General features: G+C 47.8%; 1 protein-coding gene across 2 annotated transcripts in view; it reads left to right on the top strand.

Annotated features, from left to right (window-relative positions):
- Nucleotides 1-16,738, top strand: part of CDH3 (cadherin 3) — a 36,547-nt gene extending 19,809 nt beyond the window's left edge. The window contains exons 3-16 of one of the 2 annotated variants that reach the window (XM_010979238.3): nucleotides 588-670; nucleotides 1,886-2,011; nucleotides 2,237-2,392; nucleotides 2,484-2,628; nucleotides 3,917-4,092; nucleotides 4,755-4,883; nucleotides 5,945-6,130; nucleotides 7,554-7,795; nucleotides 8,178-8,323; nucleotides 9,091-9,315; nucleotides 12,211-12,417; nucleotides 13,626-13,756; nucleotides 14,125-14,271; nucleotides 15,868-16,738. In XM_010979238.3, coding sequence (XP_010977540.1) covers nucleotides 588-670; nucleotides 1,886-2,011; nucleotides 2,237-2,392; nucleotides 2,484-2,628; nucleotides 3,917-4,092; nucleotides 4,755-4,883; nucleotides 5,945-6,130; nucleotides 7,554-7,795; nucleotides 8,178-8,323; nucleotides 9,091-9,315; nucleotides 12,211-12,417; nucleotides 13,626-13,756; nucleotides 14,125-14,271; nucleotides 15,868-16,077 — 2,309 coding nt within the window. In that variant the 3' untranslated portion in view covers nucleotides 16,078-16,738. The remainder of the gene's footprint in view (nucleotides 1-587; nucleotides 671-1,885; nucleotides 2,012-2,236; nucleotides 2,393-2,483; nucleotides 2,629-3,916; nucleotides 4,093-4,754; nucleotides 4,884-5,944; nucleotides 6,131-7,553; nucleotides 7,796-8,177; nucleotides 8,324-9,090; nucleotides 9,316-12,210; nucleotides 12,418-13,625; nucleotides 13,757-14,124; nucleotides 14,272-15,867) is intronic. The other variant, XM_064489026.1, reaches the window with a different exon arrangement.
- The last annotated feature ends 976 nt before the right edge of the window (nucleotides 16,739-17,714 follow it).

Below are 17,714 nucleotides of genomic sequence, written 5' to 3'. Positions count from 1 at the left end.
GACCTGGCTTCTGAACCTCAGTTTTCTCATATTTTATAAGGGGCTAATGCCTATGTTGGTAGCATAGTTGTAAGGATGAAATGGGCCCAGTCTCTGGCTTAAGGGGTGGTAGTTATTAACTCAGAGTGCTTGTTTAAAGGGCAGTCAAGCAGGGAGGATTCAGAAGGAGTGTGACAAACTGAAACAACCAGAGGTCATCTAGAATGATCTGTGTGGGTGACAGGGTAGCAGGATGCATATTGCATGTAGGTAGACTCAGAGCCGTTGGAAATGCTTAATATCTTCTGCCTCCAGCTGTGACCTTGGGTCAGCTCTGTGTCTCATGAGGCTCCCTGGGGCTTATGTCACTGAATGTCTATGGTCTTGGTTCTTTGGTCCACAAACCAAGGAGTAGTCCTCCCTATCAACACCAAACTTGGAAGCCTCATCTGAAACTCATATTTGATCACACTGCTGGTCAGAGGAAGTAAGCCAAGTTTGGAACAATCCTTGTTCCAGTCAGGGGGCTGCTGTCAGGTCTTGGTTCCCAGCGGGTAGCTTCCAGAAACCCCGTCCTTCCTAATACTCTTTTTTCCCCTTCCCCACAGTAGTTTTCATGGACTGCCCTGGGCAAGAGTCAGCCCTGCTTAGCACTGATGACTTCACTGTTCTGAACGACGAAACAGTCCAGGTAAAACGCTGTGTCCCCCTGCAGGACAGAAGAGAGACATTCTCCATGCATGCCTCGCTTGCTGTTGGCCAAGAGTCCGAGGTTGCTGTGGCTTTGTGAGCCACATTAGCCCTTCAGAGGAGGCAGTGTTAGCCCTCAGTTGCCCCCATAGCTGTGGGCGTGGGCACCCATCTAAGCAGAGTAGTGGTTGCAGCTGCCCAGGAGAGGGCACCAGACTCAGGCCAGGGGGCAGAGAGCTGCCTTGTGAGTAATGGTCCTGTGCCCTTCCTCCCGTGAATTCCCTGTCCCACCTCCCATTCCATCTTTCCCATATTACCCCAGTAAACCCAAAATGAAGGTGACCCCTACACAGGACTGCCAATCCTATGAGCCTCTGGGAAGACAGACCTCAGGCTCTTGGCCACATTTCTTTGTTTCTTTTAATTTAATTTTTAAAATAGCTCATAAATTTTAAATATTAAAAAGTTCTTCAATGAGTAACCCCCCCTTATTTCTCCCCATATGTCTAATGCCCTCTTCACCCCTCCCAGAGAAGGCACAGGTAACCCTATTACCAGCTTCTTTTCTCCTAGAGTTTATTTATATATTTGCTCTATATTTATATTAAATATATTTTTATATATTACATATAGGTATAAAATAACCTTTTCCCTCCTCTCTTTATGCAAAAGCTAACATGTTATTCACTTGTCTGCACCTTCTTTTTTGTACTTAAAAATATATCAGTACACTGCCTATCCCCTTCTCACAGATAATCACTGTTACTAGTTTCTTCTGTATTCCCCAGACTTTGTGTATAAGCAAATGTGAATATAATATGCCTTTCCTACCCTTTTACACAAAAGATGGAACAGTACCTGCACACATTAAGCACTATGTAAGTGTTGGTTAAATAAAATACTAAACTACATTAAGCTGTCCTGTACTTTATTCTTTTTCTTTTAAGTATGTAACAAAGAGTTTTCCATGTCAGCCCATAGAGAGGGTCCTCAGGCCTCATTTTTCAAGCTACATACTAATTCCACTAGGTGGATGTGTTACAGTGTATTTAATTAGGCCTTCTCCACAAGTGAACACTTAGATTATTTCCAAGTTTTCTTTTGCAACAAGCCCATCTAGACCTCCCTCCTCACCCTGAACTCCTGTGCATGAGAGCATGTTGGATGTGTTCCAGTTGTTTGCATATCTGGGTTAAGGGGTCTTCTCTCCTTGTAGGAAAGGAAAGCATTGAAGATCTCCTCATCCAAACGCATCTTACGAAGACGCAAGAGAGAATGGGTGGTCCCACCAATATCTGTCCCTGAGAATGGCAAGGGTCCCTTCCCCCAGAAGCTGAATCAGGTATGACTGTGCCTTCTTCCTGGGAGTCATTGATGGCTGCAGGGACCCCATCCAAAGGCCTGAAGATGAGGTTTCTTGCTGCTGCCCTGGCGTCCTCAGGGGAAAGTCTCTATGATAGCAGTTTCTGATCAGGCAGTGCCTCTGCAGCCCTCCCCACAGAGGGTTCTTTGCTGTGATCGTGAGATGTTTGTCACTTAGTCAGCTGCCGTTTTCTTTTGCCTCCAGCTTAAATCTAATAAGGACAGAGGCACCAAGATTTTCTACAGCATCACAGGACCTGGGGCAGACAGCCCCCCTGAGGGTGTCTTCACCATAGAGAAGGAAACAGGCTGGTTGTTGTTGAATAAGCCACTGGACCGGGAGAAGATTGCCAAGTATGAGGCAAGTAACCTTTAGCATCCAATGAGTAGTGGGACCCCAGGCCTGGTGGAGAAAGCAGCACCAGGCTGACCCCAGACCTGTGTACCCACAGCTCTTTGGCCATGCTGTATCAGAGAACGGTGCTTCTGTGGAAGAGCCCATGAACATCTCCATCATTGTAACAGACCAGAACGACCACAAGCCCAAGTTCACCCAGGATGTTTTCAGAGGAAGTGTCTTGGAAGGGGTACTACCTGGTAAGAGAACTAGGGAGGGACAGCTATAGAGGTCTGCTGGGCCCAGGTCTGGCCTTGGATCAACCTCTGGAATGATCTGGGTGGCAGCCCAGACCCTTAAAGGCTGGAGGAACCCTTCACACCTGATTTCCTGGTCTGTGCATCAGATCACTTGGGATCTCCTTAAAAATCCATCCCCAAATCCCTGAATAAGAATGGTCCTGGAGTAGAGCTCTGGAATCTGTATATATGAAAAATTTCCAGACACTTAGGAGGATCAGCCAGTTGTGGGAATCAGTAGCTTCGGAGCTGCAAAGACCTAAATTTGAATCTGGATATTGCCTCTTTACCTGCTGTGATCCTGGGCAAGGTCCTGACCTCTGAGCCTCAGTCTTCACATCTGAAAATAGGATTAACATCAACATTAAAGAACTGTGACGATTAGAAGTAACACATGCCTATTGCTGAGTGATAAGAAGCACCTGACAGGAGGTTCTTTGGGGAAATGGCAGCTGCAAGGAGGGCGGCACAGGCTGGGAGGTGTTCGAACGTGGTTACAGAGAGTAGAAATGTATTGTCAGGCTAGGGAAGAGGGTGCGAGGGGCTGCAAAAAACCAGAGAACTAGGTACATGTTAATGACCTCGAAGACAGGTGCTGCTGGTGAGGGTTCCTCCTTTTTCTCCTTCTGTGAGTTGTAGAGAATTACAGAGAAGTGTGAATTGGTTAGGCTGCTGATATCAGACATTTCCAGAAGGAAAAACAGTACCTTCAACAAGATGGAGCCTTGTTCTGGCTTGTATTCAGGAAGCCCAGAGGCAGTCAATTCAGGCTGTGGTGCTTTAAAGTGTGGGAGACCTAGGTTCCTTCTATCTTGTTGCTCTGCTGTTTTGGCTTTGTTCCCAAGATTACTTCATGGTTGCTGCTGAAGCTCCAACCATTACATCTGGAAGGAGGGGAGGGGTGGGGAGAATAAGCCCTTTACTCAGAAAAACACTTCCCCCAAAGCTGTATCTCCCATTCAGCAGAACTCAGTCTGATGGCCACAGCCAGCTGCAAGAAGAGATGGGGAACAGTGTTGGTTCCTGGTGGGCCTGTGCCCAGCCTAGAATGACTATGAGGATTATGTTTCTAAGAAACAAGAGGAGAATGGGAAATGGGCACCAACTAGCAATCTCTGCCACAAATGGAAGATGGGGCCAAGCTGATGAGCAAGGTGGAGCCCCTCAGAGTTCCCGAAGTGAGTGAGGCTGGGATCAGAGCAGGAGGGAAAGGTGCTCGCTCCTCAGCGCTTCTCCCCCTCCACCCCAGGCACTTCCGTGATGCAGGTGACAGCCACGGATGAGGATGATGCCATCACCACCTACAATGGGGTGGTTGCGTACTCCATCCATGGCCAAGAGCCAAAGGACCCGCATGACCTCATGTTCACGGTCCACCGGAGCACGGGTACCATCAGCGTCATCTCCAGTGGCCTGGACCGGGAGGTAAGGGGCCCTTCAAGAAGGTGCTGCCCACCCAGGCTGGCCTAGGCCAGGGCCTGACACCTAGAGCAGCAGTGCCTGTCCCTGCCCTGCAGAGCCCAAGACAGAGCAGTGGGGACCCTAGTCATCTGGGAACGGCTGCTGCTCTGTTCCATGTTGATGTCCCACAGCACCATGGGCCGCTGGCATGTTGCCATACGATCTCATTAAGGCTGAGGAGGCAGCTATAAAATGCAGACGTTTGATATTTTCTGTCGGTTTTCTCATTTCCTCTCAGAATGGCTCACTTAGCATGCACATTGTCCAGATTTGTCCCTCGTGTGCCACAAAGTAGAATTAGCTCTGTGGATATTAGAGTTGCCTCCTATTTCCTAATTAATACCTTTGCCCAAATCCCCGCTTAAAGCTCCCATTCTGCATCCGCCCAGGGTCAGGAGGCAATGCCCAGGCTCCACCTCATGACAGGCCCCAGAGAATCATTTAGATCTGAGGTTCCCTCCCCCTCCACCCTTTGCTTCTGGTCTTTCCTGTGGTGGGCGAGCAGTGGGTTGGAAGTCAAGAGAACACTGAGAGGGAGAAACATTCCCCTCCCTTCCACATGGACCCAAGGCTGTGGGGCCCCTCAGACTAAACTCAGTGGACTTCTGCTCTCCCTTTCTCTCCAGAGAGTCCCTGAGTACACACTGACCATTCAGGCTACGGACATGGATGGGGACGGCTCCAGCACCACGGCAGTGGCCATGGTGGAAATCCTTGATGCCAATGACAATGCTCCCATATTTGATCCCCAGAAGGTAATGCCCTTTCCTTCTTCCCTCAACAGATGATGAAGGACTAAGGTTTTCCTTCCTGATGTAACTCCAGAACGAGCCTAGGACTGCTTCAAGTCCCAGTCCCAGCTCTTACTAGCTATGTGACCTTAGGTGAACTACCTGACCTCTGAGCCCCATTTCCTAACCTGTGAAAGGGAGACAATGATAATACTTGCTTGATTGTTCTGAGTTTTAAATGAAATAATCTATGTATAGTTCTTAACACCATCCCCAGTATATAAGTGCTCAACATGAAAATCTCTGTCGATGTGAAGTCTTCTAATTTGCCTCACACCTATACCTGCCCACCTTCCCCTAGTGAATGCATTATACTCCACATGACAGTCAAGATGATACCCACCCCTTCCATCTTTAGGTAACTCTGGCTGATCAGTTACTTAGGCCTGATTACAAATTTGTTCTGAACAGCTGAGTTCTCCCTCTTTGCCACCTGTTCCAGAATTTCCAGAAAAGTTCCTGGTCAGTGCCCCAGAGCAACCAGGCACCTAGTCCTTCTTGCTGCCTTCCTTATGCCTTTCTTTTTTTAAAATATTTATTTATTGTATTATTTTATTTGTTTATTTATTGTCGGGGGTGGGCAGAGGATTAGGTTTATTTATTTTTAGAGGAGGTACTGGAAATTGAACCCAGGACCTTGTGCATGCTAAACATGTACTCTACCACTTGAGCTATACCCTCCCCCCTTCCCTACACCTTTCTGATCTCAGCTAGACATATGTGGCTACTCATGGCCAGGGCTTGGGAACCCAAATGAGTGTGATTCCTGGAGCATCAGATCCCTGGGTGTAGGGAGTATAGGCCCAAGATTGCTGTGGTCTGTCCCAGCAGGCGTGAGGCTGACTCTCAGGATGTTCTGCATCTGTGCATGCCCTGAAACCCTGGGTTGCACAGTCCCGGAAAGGGTGAGTGGTGTGGAGCTCCCCTGGAGCTTGATGGAGGATTCATAACTAATAAAGAGTGGAACTGTCTCTCAGGGTGGTCAGTCTCTCTGCTCTGACTATGCTGTGCTTCCACGCTGACAGTACGAAGCCCATGTGCCTGAGAATGCAGTGGGTCATGAGGTGCAGAGGCTGACAGTGACTGATCTGGATGCTCCCAACTCCCCGGCATGGCGTGCCACCTACCGCATTGTGGAAGGTGACAACGGGGACCATTTTACCATCACCACCCACCCCGAGAGCAACCAGGGTATCCTGACAACCAAGAAGGTGAGTCAGTTTTGGCTTTACACAAGGGCCATACCCGGGGTGGTCAGGTCTAGGACCAGGAAATACCACCAGTCTTGGGACACATATCTTGGACCACTCACCAGGGAGTATACCAGACCAGTGGTTTCCAACATTTTCCCATCCTTCTTGTGTTGGGAATTTCTTTGTTCAAACTAAATCTTACCCAGGGACCCCATTCATAAAACAGATAAGATTCACTGATCTAATTGAGGCATATCACTGGGGCTCCTCCTCCCAGGTCCCAGTGTCCAGTGGCTTCTCCCAGTCTGTCTCACACACAGGGTCTCTGTTTATTAGAATCCTTGCTAATTTTGCATTCAATCCGTAATTCATGTCTAGGTGTTTGGATAGTAAAATGTTTTAAATTGCTTAGTAGTTAGGTATACCCTTGCCTTTCAAAAGGTCTTTGAATAAAATTGATGCTTCAAGAAGATGGGCCTAATCTTCCTTTGATTTATTTTACCTCCTGGTTTATTTTGAAGAATGGCCTAGTTTGAGAAGCAGGACTTTATATAGTACTTTAAAAACCATCCCCTCCTTGCAACAAAAACTTTGTAATGCCCCTTTCACGTTGTGAAATGAATTTCATTTATAATATAACTTCTCTAACTTACATAAGTTCTAGAAAAATAGAATGCACCAATTGTAAAATACAGGAGAATTTTACAGGAAAAGTTACTGATAATAAAATATTTCCATCTGTAAACCTTTGGGTACAACTACACTACAAACGTAATGAAGTGGTCAGCTTCTTGCATCTCTTTGCAGAGTTGTCCAAAGGTGGATACCGTATGTTGCTCTGGCAACTCATACCACAGGTGGTACTGATGTCTTTCCAGAACAGGAAGTGAACAACTTTGGGAAAGGCCTAAACAAATCTAATTACAAGCTCCCCTCAGAAGCTGCATTCCTAGAACACTCAATGTATATTAAAACCACACCAGAAACTTGCTTTGTATGTAAAACACGTTCTAGACTATAACTGCACAACTTCACAGCCATGAATACATAAATGTTCAAGAGGATTCTGGCAAGTCATGTGGAATATGGGGCAGTTCTTTGTGTCCCAGCCTCCCCAGCCTGTAAATGCCGGTGGCATACCCAGTCGTTATAACAACCAGAACTACCTTCACCAAGCTTCTAGAGCACCCTCTGAGGGAGTCATGACCCCATTGAGAACCAGTTCTAGGGCTTACTAGTTTAGTTGCTTTTGGGGTGGTCTGAGAGGCCCCACTGGATGTCTGCTCAGGAAATGCAGGAGGCTCTATGGAATCGGGAAAGGGGAGCATTGTTGCTGGTGGGGGCCTCCAGCCCCTCACTGTGGACCCTTCTGACATCTCAGTACTGCATGGGGTCTCTTCACAAAATGGCGGCTCACATCCCCCTTCTTCTTCTCTCCCAGGGCTTGGATTTTGAGGCCAAAAACCAGCACACCCTATATGTCGAAGTGACCAACGAGGCTCCCTTTGTGGTGAAGCTCCCAACTTCCACTGCCACCATAGTGGTCCAGGTGAAGGATGTGAATGAGGCACCTGTGTTTGTCCCACCCTCCAAAGTCATTGAGGTCCAGGAGGGCATCTCCATTGGGGAGTTTGTCTGCACCTACACCGCCCGGGACCCTGACAAGGGGAGTCAGAAGATCAGGTATGCAGGATCCGGGCTCAAACTCAGCCTAATGCACAGGTTATTGGATGGGTTATTACAACCAGCGTTTGTACTAATTACCATAAAGACTGTTGAGTATTTTGAACATCACCCTGGCACAGGGCCTTCCCTTCCTACCCTCTGAAGTTCAGGGGGCAGATGTTCCCACTCCCTCTCATGTGTCCCTCCCAGGCCCCCTACTGGGCCCCCTACCGTCTGCCCAGACTTCCATTTAGGGGTGAAGTCCATTTTCCACGTGATTCCCACTTAGGAGCCCTGGGTCCCATGACACCACCTGCCTGTTAGCATGAGGAGGCTTTGAATGACGACATCAGAACTCTAGGTATTCTGGGTATGATTTTTCTCAACTTTTCTGCTCCAGCTACCACATCCTGAGAGACCCGGCAGGGTGGCTAGCGATGGACCCAGACAGTGGGCAGGTAACTGCCATGGGGGTCTTGGACCGTGAAGATGAGCAGTTTGTGAGGAACAATATCTACGAAGTCATGGTCTTGGCCACAGACGATGGTGAGAGTTTCCTCCCAGCCCCTCCGTGTGGGCCCAAGCAGCACATCCCCTCCACAGGCAGAGTATGGTGTGGGGAAGGGGTGTCAGCAATTCTATCTGGAAGGTCAAAGGGGTCTCTCAGGAGTCTTTTAAAGACTGGTCCTAGAGTTGGATGGCCATGGTTCTAGTTTCCCTAAGATGCAGGAGTAAGGAGACGTCCTGAAGATTTCTTTCAGCCTAAGTTTGTGGTTCACTGAGCCCTGAACTGGCCTGTTGGTTTCCCCTTATGGTTGATTGAGAGGGGCTGCCTGGAAAGTGCCATGATTGATTAGTGATATCACACCAGGACAGGATTGGGGGTTATGATGTAATCGCCATATCCACTTGACACATGCTGAGCCAAGGCCTGGAGGCAGGCAAGAAGTTACTGCGGGGCTGTGAACTGAAACTTACTGAAGCTGATCAGCAAACACTGCATCAGCCCTGAGGTGGCCAATAGGGTTCTCTTTGTGATAGATTGACAGTGGCTGTCTGGATGAAGTGGCCACAACTGTGCTATAATCAGTGATGTCTGCTGTGAACACAAAATGAGAATGATGGGATGATTGCCATGTCACTGGTTTGATCTATAATGAAGCCAGGGCATAGAGGCTCTTGAAAGGTGACAGCTGGGCAGTAAAGAGGACTCTCCTTGAGGACTGGGTAGGTCCTAGGGGAGCTTAACATTGATTCATCAAAACAACCAAGGGCAGATGCTGAAAAGGGGTCGTGTGTGTGATTATGAACAGGGAGCCCTCCCACCACTGGCACAGGGACCCTCCTGCTAACACTGATGGACGTCAACGACCATGGCCCAGTCCCTGAGCCCCGTCAGATCATCATCTGCAACCAGAGCCCTGTGCCCCAAGTGCTGAACATCACAGACAAGGACCTGTCCCCTCACACCTCCCCTTTCCAGGCCCAGCTCACACACGACTCGGACATCTACTGGACGGCAGAGATCAGTGAGAAAGGTAACTGAGTGGTGGTGGCAGGCCCCATACCAGGACCCGTCATGCTTTCCTGCCCCAGCATCTTGTGGGTCACCCAGTTAACAGTCTCCTCAAGAACATCAATCAAATGCTGTTTATTAACTTAGTATAAGCCTTTGGGATTCCACAGGAGCCCTTAAAGCTATGCTAGCCTAACCACCTTCCTGTACAGTTGGAAAAACTGAGGCCTGGAGAAAGAGGGGGCATGACTCAGTATCACACAGTAAGAGTCAGACTCCAGCACGGTGATAATAGCTAACATGCATGAGTGTGCTTGCTTTGTGCTGGATGCCACTTCAGACACTTGATAGATTAGGGTATTTAATCCTCACAACAACCCTGTGAAAAAGGTACTCTTATCACACACATACATGTATGGGCACCCATTTTGCAGATGAGGAAACCAGGGCTTACAGACGCTTAAATATCTTGCCAGGGCATTATGGCTAGAAAATGATGGCACTAGGGTTGGAATGCAGGCAGTCTGATTTACCAAGATGCTCTGCTTCCACTTACTGAACCATGGAGATACGCAAGATGCTTTTTCTACTTTTCCTTATTTAAGATTTCTACCACCCAATGTGGTCAGTATTTTTAGCCCTGTTTACAGATGAGAACGAGGCTCAGAGAGGTTAGATAGTGCGCCCAGGGGCAGTGTGGGTAAGTGGTGGAGCAGAAGTTGAAGCCGAGGTCCCTGGGCCCTGCACCCTGGCTCCCATCCACCTCCACGGCCTTTGTCTTTCCCATCCCCCTGGAGCTTCTCAGTCTTCAGGGTTTTTTTTAATTGTCACAGGACTGGAGAGGGGTCTTAACTAGCATCAAGGTGAGGACCCAGGTGTGTGAGAAAGGCAGATCCAGCCCGAAGTGACAGTAAGGCCCCTGGAGAAACACTGGTCACTCTGGTTTAAAATGTCTCTCCCTCCCTGTTGGGACCACAGTCCCCCAGGAGGGAAATGGGGAACTAGCACATCCAAGTTCTGCCCCAAAGTAACCAAATGTCCAGTCTCTGTTACTGCTGCTGAGCCCCGCCCAGAAGAGTTTCGGGAGACCTGCTTCAGACATGCACATTGTCTCATTTTTATGATTCCAGTGATTTGGGTATGTGTGTCCAGCATCTTTCCTTGGGGGACCCCAAGTTGGTCTCCTGTCACCCCCTTGTGGCCTAGAAGCCATCTCTTCCCTCCCTGACTGTAGAGCTTAGGCTCTGGAGCCAGAATGCCTTGGTTTCAAACCCAACTGGGCAAGTGACTAAACCTCACTCTTCTTCAGTTTCCCCACCTATAGAATGGGGCCAATAATTGTACCTACTCCATACAGTCACTGTGAAGATTAAGTGAGTACATGAAGGGCATCTAGTCTGGTATATCAGTGCTCAGTAGATGTGCTATTTCCCAGACAGTCACAGATCTGGCTCTGCCAAGTGTGAGTATTATGCACAAAGCCCAGTGGTACCAACACCTGATAATAGCATTGACACCTGGTTCTTGGTTTTAAGAACCAGGTTCTTGTTGTTGTTCTATCCGACCATGTCCTGTTGTCAGAGAAATTAATCCAGACTCTACCCCTGTATGAACTCAGGCTGATTACTTGACCTCCCTAAGCTTCAGTGTCTGCATTTGCAAAATGAAGATAACAGAACCTTCCTCTTATAGTTGAGGTGAAGATCAGAGTTGAGCTTGGCACGTAGGGAGTATCAATTCAGTCACCACTGCCAACAGCACCACCATCACCATCGTCAGCTGAGAAGTCAGCCCTCCAGCATGGGAACAGGGTGGTAGGAGGGATATTTTGGTGAAATACATTGGCTTCTTCATGTGGTAGACCAAACAGCCTGCAGAGCTGTCTCTGCCTGCCATTACTGAATGGGAACGTGGTGCATTTTCCCATCTGGCTTTTTTACTAAGAACGGCTAGTGAGTGTGCAGGGCCTTTGAACTAAGAATGGATGGAAGTCAGTGCTGAAACAGGCCAGCAAGCCTGAGGGTGAGTGGGCTAGAAACACGGCATTGTTTTTGATTGCCCCAGTGATAGGAGGGGACACTACTGGCATTTAGAGGCTCTGTAATGCTTTGAGGGCCAGTTGGCACCGTACCTGTTGCAGCCTCGTTGCTGGCATCTCTGAACAGTGCAGTCACTAATGCTGTGATAACACAGGTTAGCACTCTTTCTGATCTGCTTAGCAACGTCAGTTATATCACCAAGTCCTGTGAATTTGGATTTAGTAATAAATGATGCTTACAGAGGGAGGAGGTATAGCTCAGCGGTAGAGTATGTGCTTAGCATGTGTGAGGTCCTGGGTTCAATCCCCAGTACCTCCATTAGAAAAAAATTAATGTTCACACAGCAGTATCAGGGTTTCAGATAATAAAATTCTATTATATGATGTATAAACATACTTAATATCTCAAGAGCAAAAAGCTGCAATAATAAAAGATAGTAAAATTTCGAATAGGAAAACAGCCATTTAATGTAAACATTAAATGATTGGGTTAGCTATCTCTTAGGAAGAACAATGTGTTGTGGTTTGATTGATTGATTGATTTTGAGGCAAAGGACAGTCTAGCAACAAATAGTGCTGAAAATTACTGGCCCTGCATACCATGACTTTTTAAAAACTTCGTATTTTAAAAATATTGTGATTATTGATTTTTTAATAATTAAAGTGATGAATTTCTTCTTCTATCCAAATAATCCTTTCTGCAGTGGTGAATTTGGCTTTGGCTGAATATCAGTTTTCAACACTTGGCATAAATGTGCTTTGGGGATATTGCTCCCTGTTGCACAGATGCAGAGGCTACCTTCCCACACCTCCGTCATGGCATGTTCAGTTCCCACCATTTGTGGTCTCCCAAGGTGAATAATTATCTGTCCACTCCAGGAGACACAGTGGCCTTGTCCCTGAAGAAGTTCCTGAAGCAAGACACATATGATGTGCACCTTTCTCTGTCTGACCACGGCAATAAGGAACAGCTGACGGTGATCAGCGCCACTGTGTGCGACTGCCACGGCCACGTGGAGACCTGCCCCAAACCCTGGAAGGGGGGCTTCCTCCTCCCCATCCTGGGTGCTGTCCTGGCTCTGCTGCGTGAGTACCAACGCCTGCCCCCATCCTCAGGGTTCAGGTTAGAAGACCTGATTCTACCCTGAACTTTGAGGAATGACATTGCCCATCTGTTCCTTATACTCAATTCCAGGAGTGTCATTCAGTCCATAGATGTTTGGGAGCTTCTGAAGGTGCCAGGCTTTGGGGACACAGTGGTGAGCAAACTGGGCCTTCCGCCATGTCATCTAGAGATGAGATCGGCAGCTCTGAAGTTGTGGTCTCCAGACCAACAGCATTAGCATTACCAGGAATTTGTTAGAAAGGCCAGTTCTCTGTCCACTCCTGACCGACTGATTCAGAAACCTAGGGGTAAGGCCAGGTAGTCTGTGCTTAGCAAGCCTTTGGAGGATTCTGATGCACGTTAGAGCCTGAGAGCCACTGGTCTAGTGAGCAGAAAAGTTTTGTTAAAAACTAACTTCTTTGCTCTAAAGGTAGAATCTATCACATTTGCTTTTTCCACTCTGAATTGTCCTTACACAGAAAACACACATTCAATGAGTTATAAATACAACAAGAGCAAGCTTTAAGTAATCATCATAGCATGTACCAAGCACTGTGTTAGGCTCTGGGGGTGCAACACTTAACAAACCAGACCAGTCCCTGCCGCCTTGAAGCTTGCTTTCCCGAGCAGACAGCAGACAACAAATAATCTGGTAGGGAAATAGGTGTTGCTATGGAGAAAAAGAAAGTGGGGGCAAGAGGTCTGCCATGTTAAGGAGGATGGGCAAGAGCAGCCTTGCTGAGAAGGGGACATTGGAGTAAAGACCTGAAAGAGCTGAGGAAGTGATCTAGGAAACAGCAAGTGCAAAGACCCTGAGGCAGCTCTGTGCTGTGTGTGGAAACAGCAATGGCTGGGCTGGAACAAGCAAGAGGGAAAAGAGTTGGAAATGAGGTCAGAGAGGTGATGGGTAGTGGAGCATTGTGTTAGACCTGGTGGGTTATAGTAAGGACTGTGGGTGAAATGGGAAGTCACAGAAGGTTTGGAGCAGAGGATTCATGAGATCTGACTTGAATTTTATAGGACATCTACTGAACAGACTGTACGGGGGGCTTTCCTAGGTGCCAGGGAGCCATTGAAGTGTGTTAAGCTCTGGCTACTGAGTGGAGGGGTCTAAAATTAGGTGGTTTGGGGGTCCTGGCCAGCCATATGGTTGTTGGGGGTGAATATTCATACTCCCCAACTCTTGCAGTCCTCCTGCTGGTGCTCCTGTTTTTGGTGAGAAAGAAGCGGAAGATCAAGGAGCCCCTTCTGCTCCCAGAAGACGACACCCGTGACAATGTCTTCTACTATGGCGAAGAAGGGGGTGGCGAGGAGGACCAGGTGGGACACTGGGAGGTCTGGGGGTCGGGAGGTAGATGCCCCCAGGGCTACTGGCAGGGACGGTTGGGTCAACCAACTAACCATGTTAGCTATGCTGACCAGACCCTGGCCTGAAGCATCAGTCTTCTGAGAGGTTCTCTTGTCCACTGCTCTAGTCTCTTTGGCCCCAGCCAGTGTGACCTGGAGACTGCGCTTAATTTGGGAGGAGGGGGTGTGGAAACTAGGGATTTCAGAAATCTGACGTGATCTATCTTCTAAGACCTACCCATGAACCAGGACATCCAAATGTACGGAAGTGGGGTGAAATGTTGATGGAAGGGAGTAGGAGGGCCCTACTCAATCCTACACCCTCCTTCACTTTCATAAAGGACTATGACATCACCCAACTCCACCGGGGTCTGGAGGCCCGGCCTGAGGTGGTTCTCCGCAACGATGTGGCTCCAACCTTCATCCCTACACCCTTGTACCGTCCACGTCCAGCCAACCCAGATGAAATCGGCAACTTCATCATCGAGGTGAGGCATGGGGGACCAGCCTAGGGCAGCTCTTTGTTCAAGCACTAGCCACACAAGAGAAAGCATGGGCTTTGAGTCTTGGCTCTGCGTTCAAATCCTGACTCAACCAGCTGTGTGGACTTCTGGGCTTCTGTTTCCTCCATAAAACCCTAAGTTTCAGAGTGGTTAAGAATAGGTCAGGAATTATTTATTCAAATATTGTGGTTATTAGGAGTAAACTCTGGAGCCAGAATACCTCGGTTTGAATTTTTAAAGATCTCAAGTGATTCCAATGTGGAGCAAAGTTGGGAACCTCTTTTATAGGTTGCTTTAAGGATTGGGTAAACAGTGCTAGCACAGTAGAATCTTTTGGGAAACTTTAAAAACTCCTGATGCCTCCAGCTCACCCCCATGGTTGTGATTTAATTGACCTGGATATGGCCAGGGCTTTGAAATTTTTTAAAGATTCCCAGGTAATTTAAATTTGAGAACCAATGGCCTGGTACCTAACGTACATTAGGGAATGATAACTGTTGTTGCTAATAGCTAAGGGTCTCCAGTAGTCTCAGTTCTGGTCACATGTTTGATTTATCTGAGGAACTTTGAAAAAATGTCAGTTCCTGGGACGACTCAGACATTCTTTCTTTTTTTTTCTTTAGGCTTTGAAATATTTTTTTAGCTCCTGAAAGAAATCAAATAGACAGCTAGGGTTGTGAGATCCACAACGTAGGTACATAGGATATAGGATATGAGCCTAATGCAGCCTGGTACTTCAACAGCAATCAGTAAAAGGGGGTTTTCAAAAGAGGGAGGGAGGGAGGGAGTGCAAGGAAGCAATAGTGGGCTCAGGGCTCGATGGGTGGTCAGGACACCTCACTTTGGCTTGAACCCTTATTACCCTTCTTGCTTTCTAGAAATAGCCTGTGGTGAGACTCTGTTCTTTAACCTGAGCATATTTGAGAGTCCTGTGCAAAAACAAAAGCATCTTGGGAAAGCTGTTCAGGGCAACCGTGCCTTGGAGCCAGACACCAGGAGATTTTCTTTCCACTTAGATAAAGACAGTTTCCAGAATGTCTATGTTGGATGGCTTACAAATACTGCCTCATTTAATATCTGCATCAACCCTGCAGTGTAGGAATCCTATTGTTTTCTTTATTGTACAAATAAGGAAATAGTGTTCCACTGTATGCCAGGTACTATTCTAATAAGTGCTTTTATATTTACATAGATTCATTTATTCTTCTGAAACTATGTGAAGTCTCCTCATTTTGGAGACGAGGGGAAAAAGGCATCAAGAGGTTAAGAGGCTTGCCCAAGTTTACACACAAGTGTGTGACGTCTGAGTGGTGACAAGCTGATTGTAGGGTCCCCACCCTGAACCGCCGGCCAGTCGCACCGAGCACTAGCTGTAGGCTGGGCCCTGTGCTAAGGATTTGTGTGCATTATTTCATTTTCAACCTCCAAATCCATAAGGGAGGAGGGAAATGGCTTCGCAGATGAGGACATACAGCCTCAGCCAGGTGAACTAACTGGCCTGAGCTCTCGTGGCTGCCCCATGTCTGATCCCGTATCTCGAACCACCTGCTCTCTGTCTGTCCTGCTCTCTCTGTCTGGCAGAACCTGAAAGCAGCCAACACGGACCCCACGGCCCCGCCCTACGACTCCCTGTTGGTGTTCGACTACGAGGGCAGTGGCTCCGATGCCGCCTCCCTGAGCTCCCTCACCTCCTCGGCCTCTGACCAGGACCAGGACTACGACTATCTGAACGAGTGGGGCAGCCGCTTCAAGAAGCTGGCAGACATGTACGGTGGGGGCCAGGACGACTAGGCCCCCCCTGCCAGCATGGCCAGGGACTAAGCGCCAGGCTGCAGCTGCACCTCCAAGGGATCTCAGTCCCCACCTCAGCCAAGGACTGTGGAGCTCGTTGAGAAGTGGCCTTAGCAATGTGGAGGGAAGAAGCCTCACCTCTGACATTGAAGGGGCAGGTTTCTACACCTTTCAGAATGGAGGGATGTGAGCAGTTTGATTTCAACAATGAAAACCTCCTAGCCTAGGCCAGGGATGCCGAATTTCCAGAGTCTGTCCCTGCCATAAAACACTCAGCTCTGTGTCCTGGGCCTGGAATGACTCTGACGCCCCCATGACGACATTCTCTCTAGAATGGACCCTTCTCCTTACAAAGAGGCCTCTTATTGCAATCTGGATTTTTTTTTTTTGATGCTATTTTCAAAAAGAGGCGGGTCCTCAACCGTCCCCTGGAGTCCTCCAGAGGCCCAGGCCAGAGCTGCCTGGCTCAGGTGCCCTCACACATTTCTCTCTCATCCCCGAGCCCCAAGGCCTCCTGTTTGAATGGATTACTGCGTTTTTATACTGAGCGCGTCTAGGTTGTGCTTTATTTTTTATTTTCCCTATCGAGTGTTGTAGACAAAGGGTGACAACGATCCTGTAAATGTACTAGAACTTTTTTATTAAAGGAATTTTTCCCAGAGGTGCCAGGGGAGTGAACTCTTTTTTTTTTTAGCAACTTTATTGACGTATAATTCACATACCATACCATTCACCCATTTAAAGTGTACAATTCAGCGGCTTCTAGAATTTTCAGAGTTGTGCAGGGCAGAGAAAGTGCTTCTAGCCCTGCGGGCTTCACCCCAGCTTCCTCCTGATGGTTGTTAGAGGAAGCTCAGGATTTGTTTACAGGCCCAAGTAGGGGCAGTCCTTCTGCCCTTCTCCCTACAGATTCAGAGTTGCTGTCTCTGTGTGAGAACCAATTACTTCCTTACCTGGGCTGAGCCCCACCAGGGGTGCAGGCCAGGTCTTCTCTGGACCAGCGGCTACACACGTAGGTAGTGTAGTCCGTGAAGGTTTCCTTTTCTGTGCTGTGGGCTCTGCGTCGAAGGAAGGGTTTGGGGAGGATCCAGCCCTTCTACTTCTAAACAAGTTGCTTAACCTCTACCTGTCTCAGATTTTTCATGTATAAAAAGGAGAATTTTGTGGAGATTAAGTAAATTAATATCTGGCACATAGTAAGTGCTATTTGTGTTCATTGGTAACAGCTACCATTTACTCAGTACTTTTTAGACCCAGAGAGCACTTAGCTTCAATGATTTCCTTTAAACAAATCCTCACAATCACCCTCTGAGGGGATCTTCCTCCTTCCAAGAATGGCCTTATTATATTTTTGTTTTAAATGACACCTGATCGTCCTCAAAATCAAGCCAGACAAAAAATTAGAGGACTCACCCAGGATGTCAGTGAAACTGGAACATTCCTGACAACACCAGGGCACAGGTGCAGGAATAAGGATGAAGAAGCAGCAGGGATTCCATGTGTGTCTTTATTAAAGCAAAGCAATGAACCAAAATAAAAGAATCCGAAGTGAAGCTGAAAGGATTGCTGAGGTTGAAATCAGTGTTTCCTTCCTGATTCTTTAAAGCAATGGTGCCCCAAATGGACCAGCAGCGGCA

The sequence above is a fragment of the Camelus dromedarius genome, chromosome 9 (genome assembly GCF_036321535.1).
Source record: "Camelus dromedarius isolate mCamDro1 chromosome 9, mCamDro1.pat, whole genome shotgun sequence".
Taxonomy (NCBI): domain Eukaryota; kingdom Metazoa; phylum Chordata; class Mammalia; order Artiodactyla; family Camelidae; genus Camelus; species Camelus dromedarius.
This window is presented reverse-complemented; position numbering and strand designations above follow the sequence as displayed.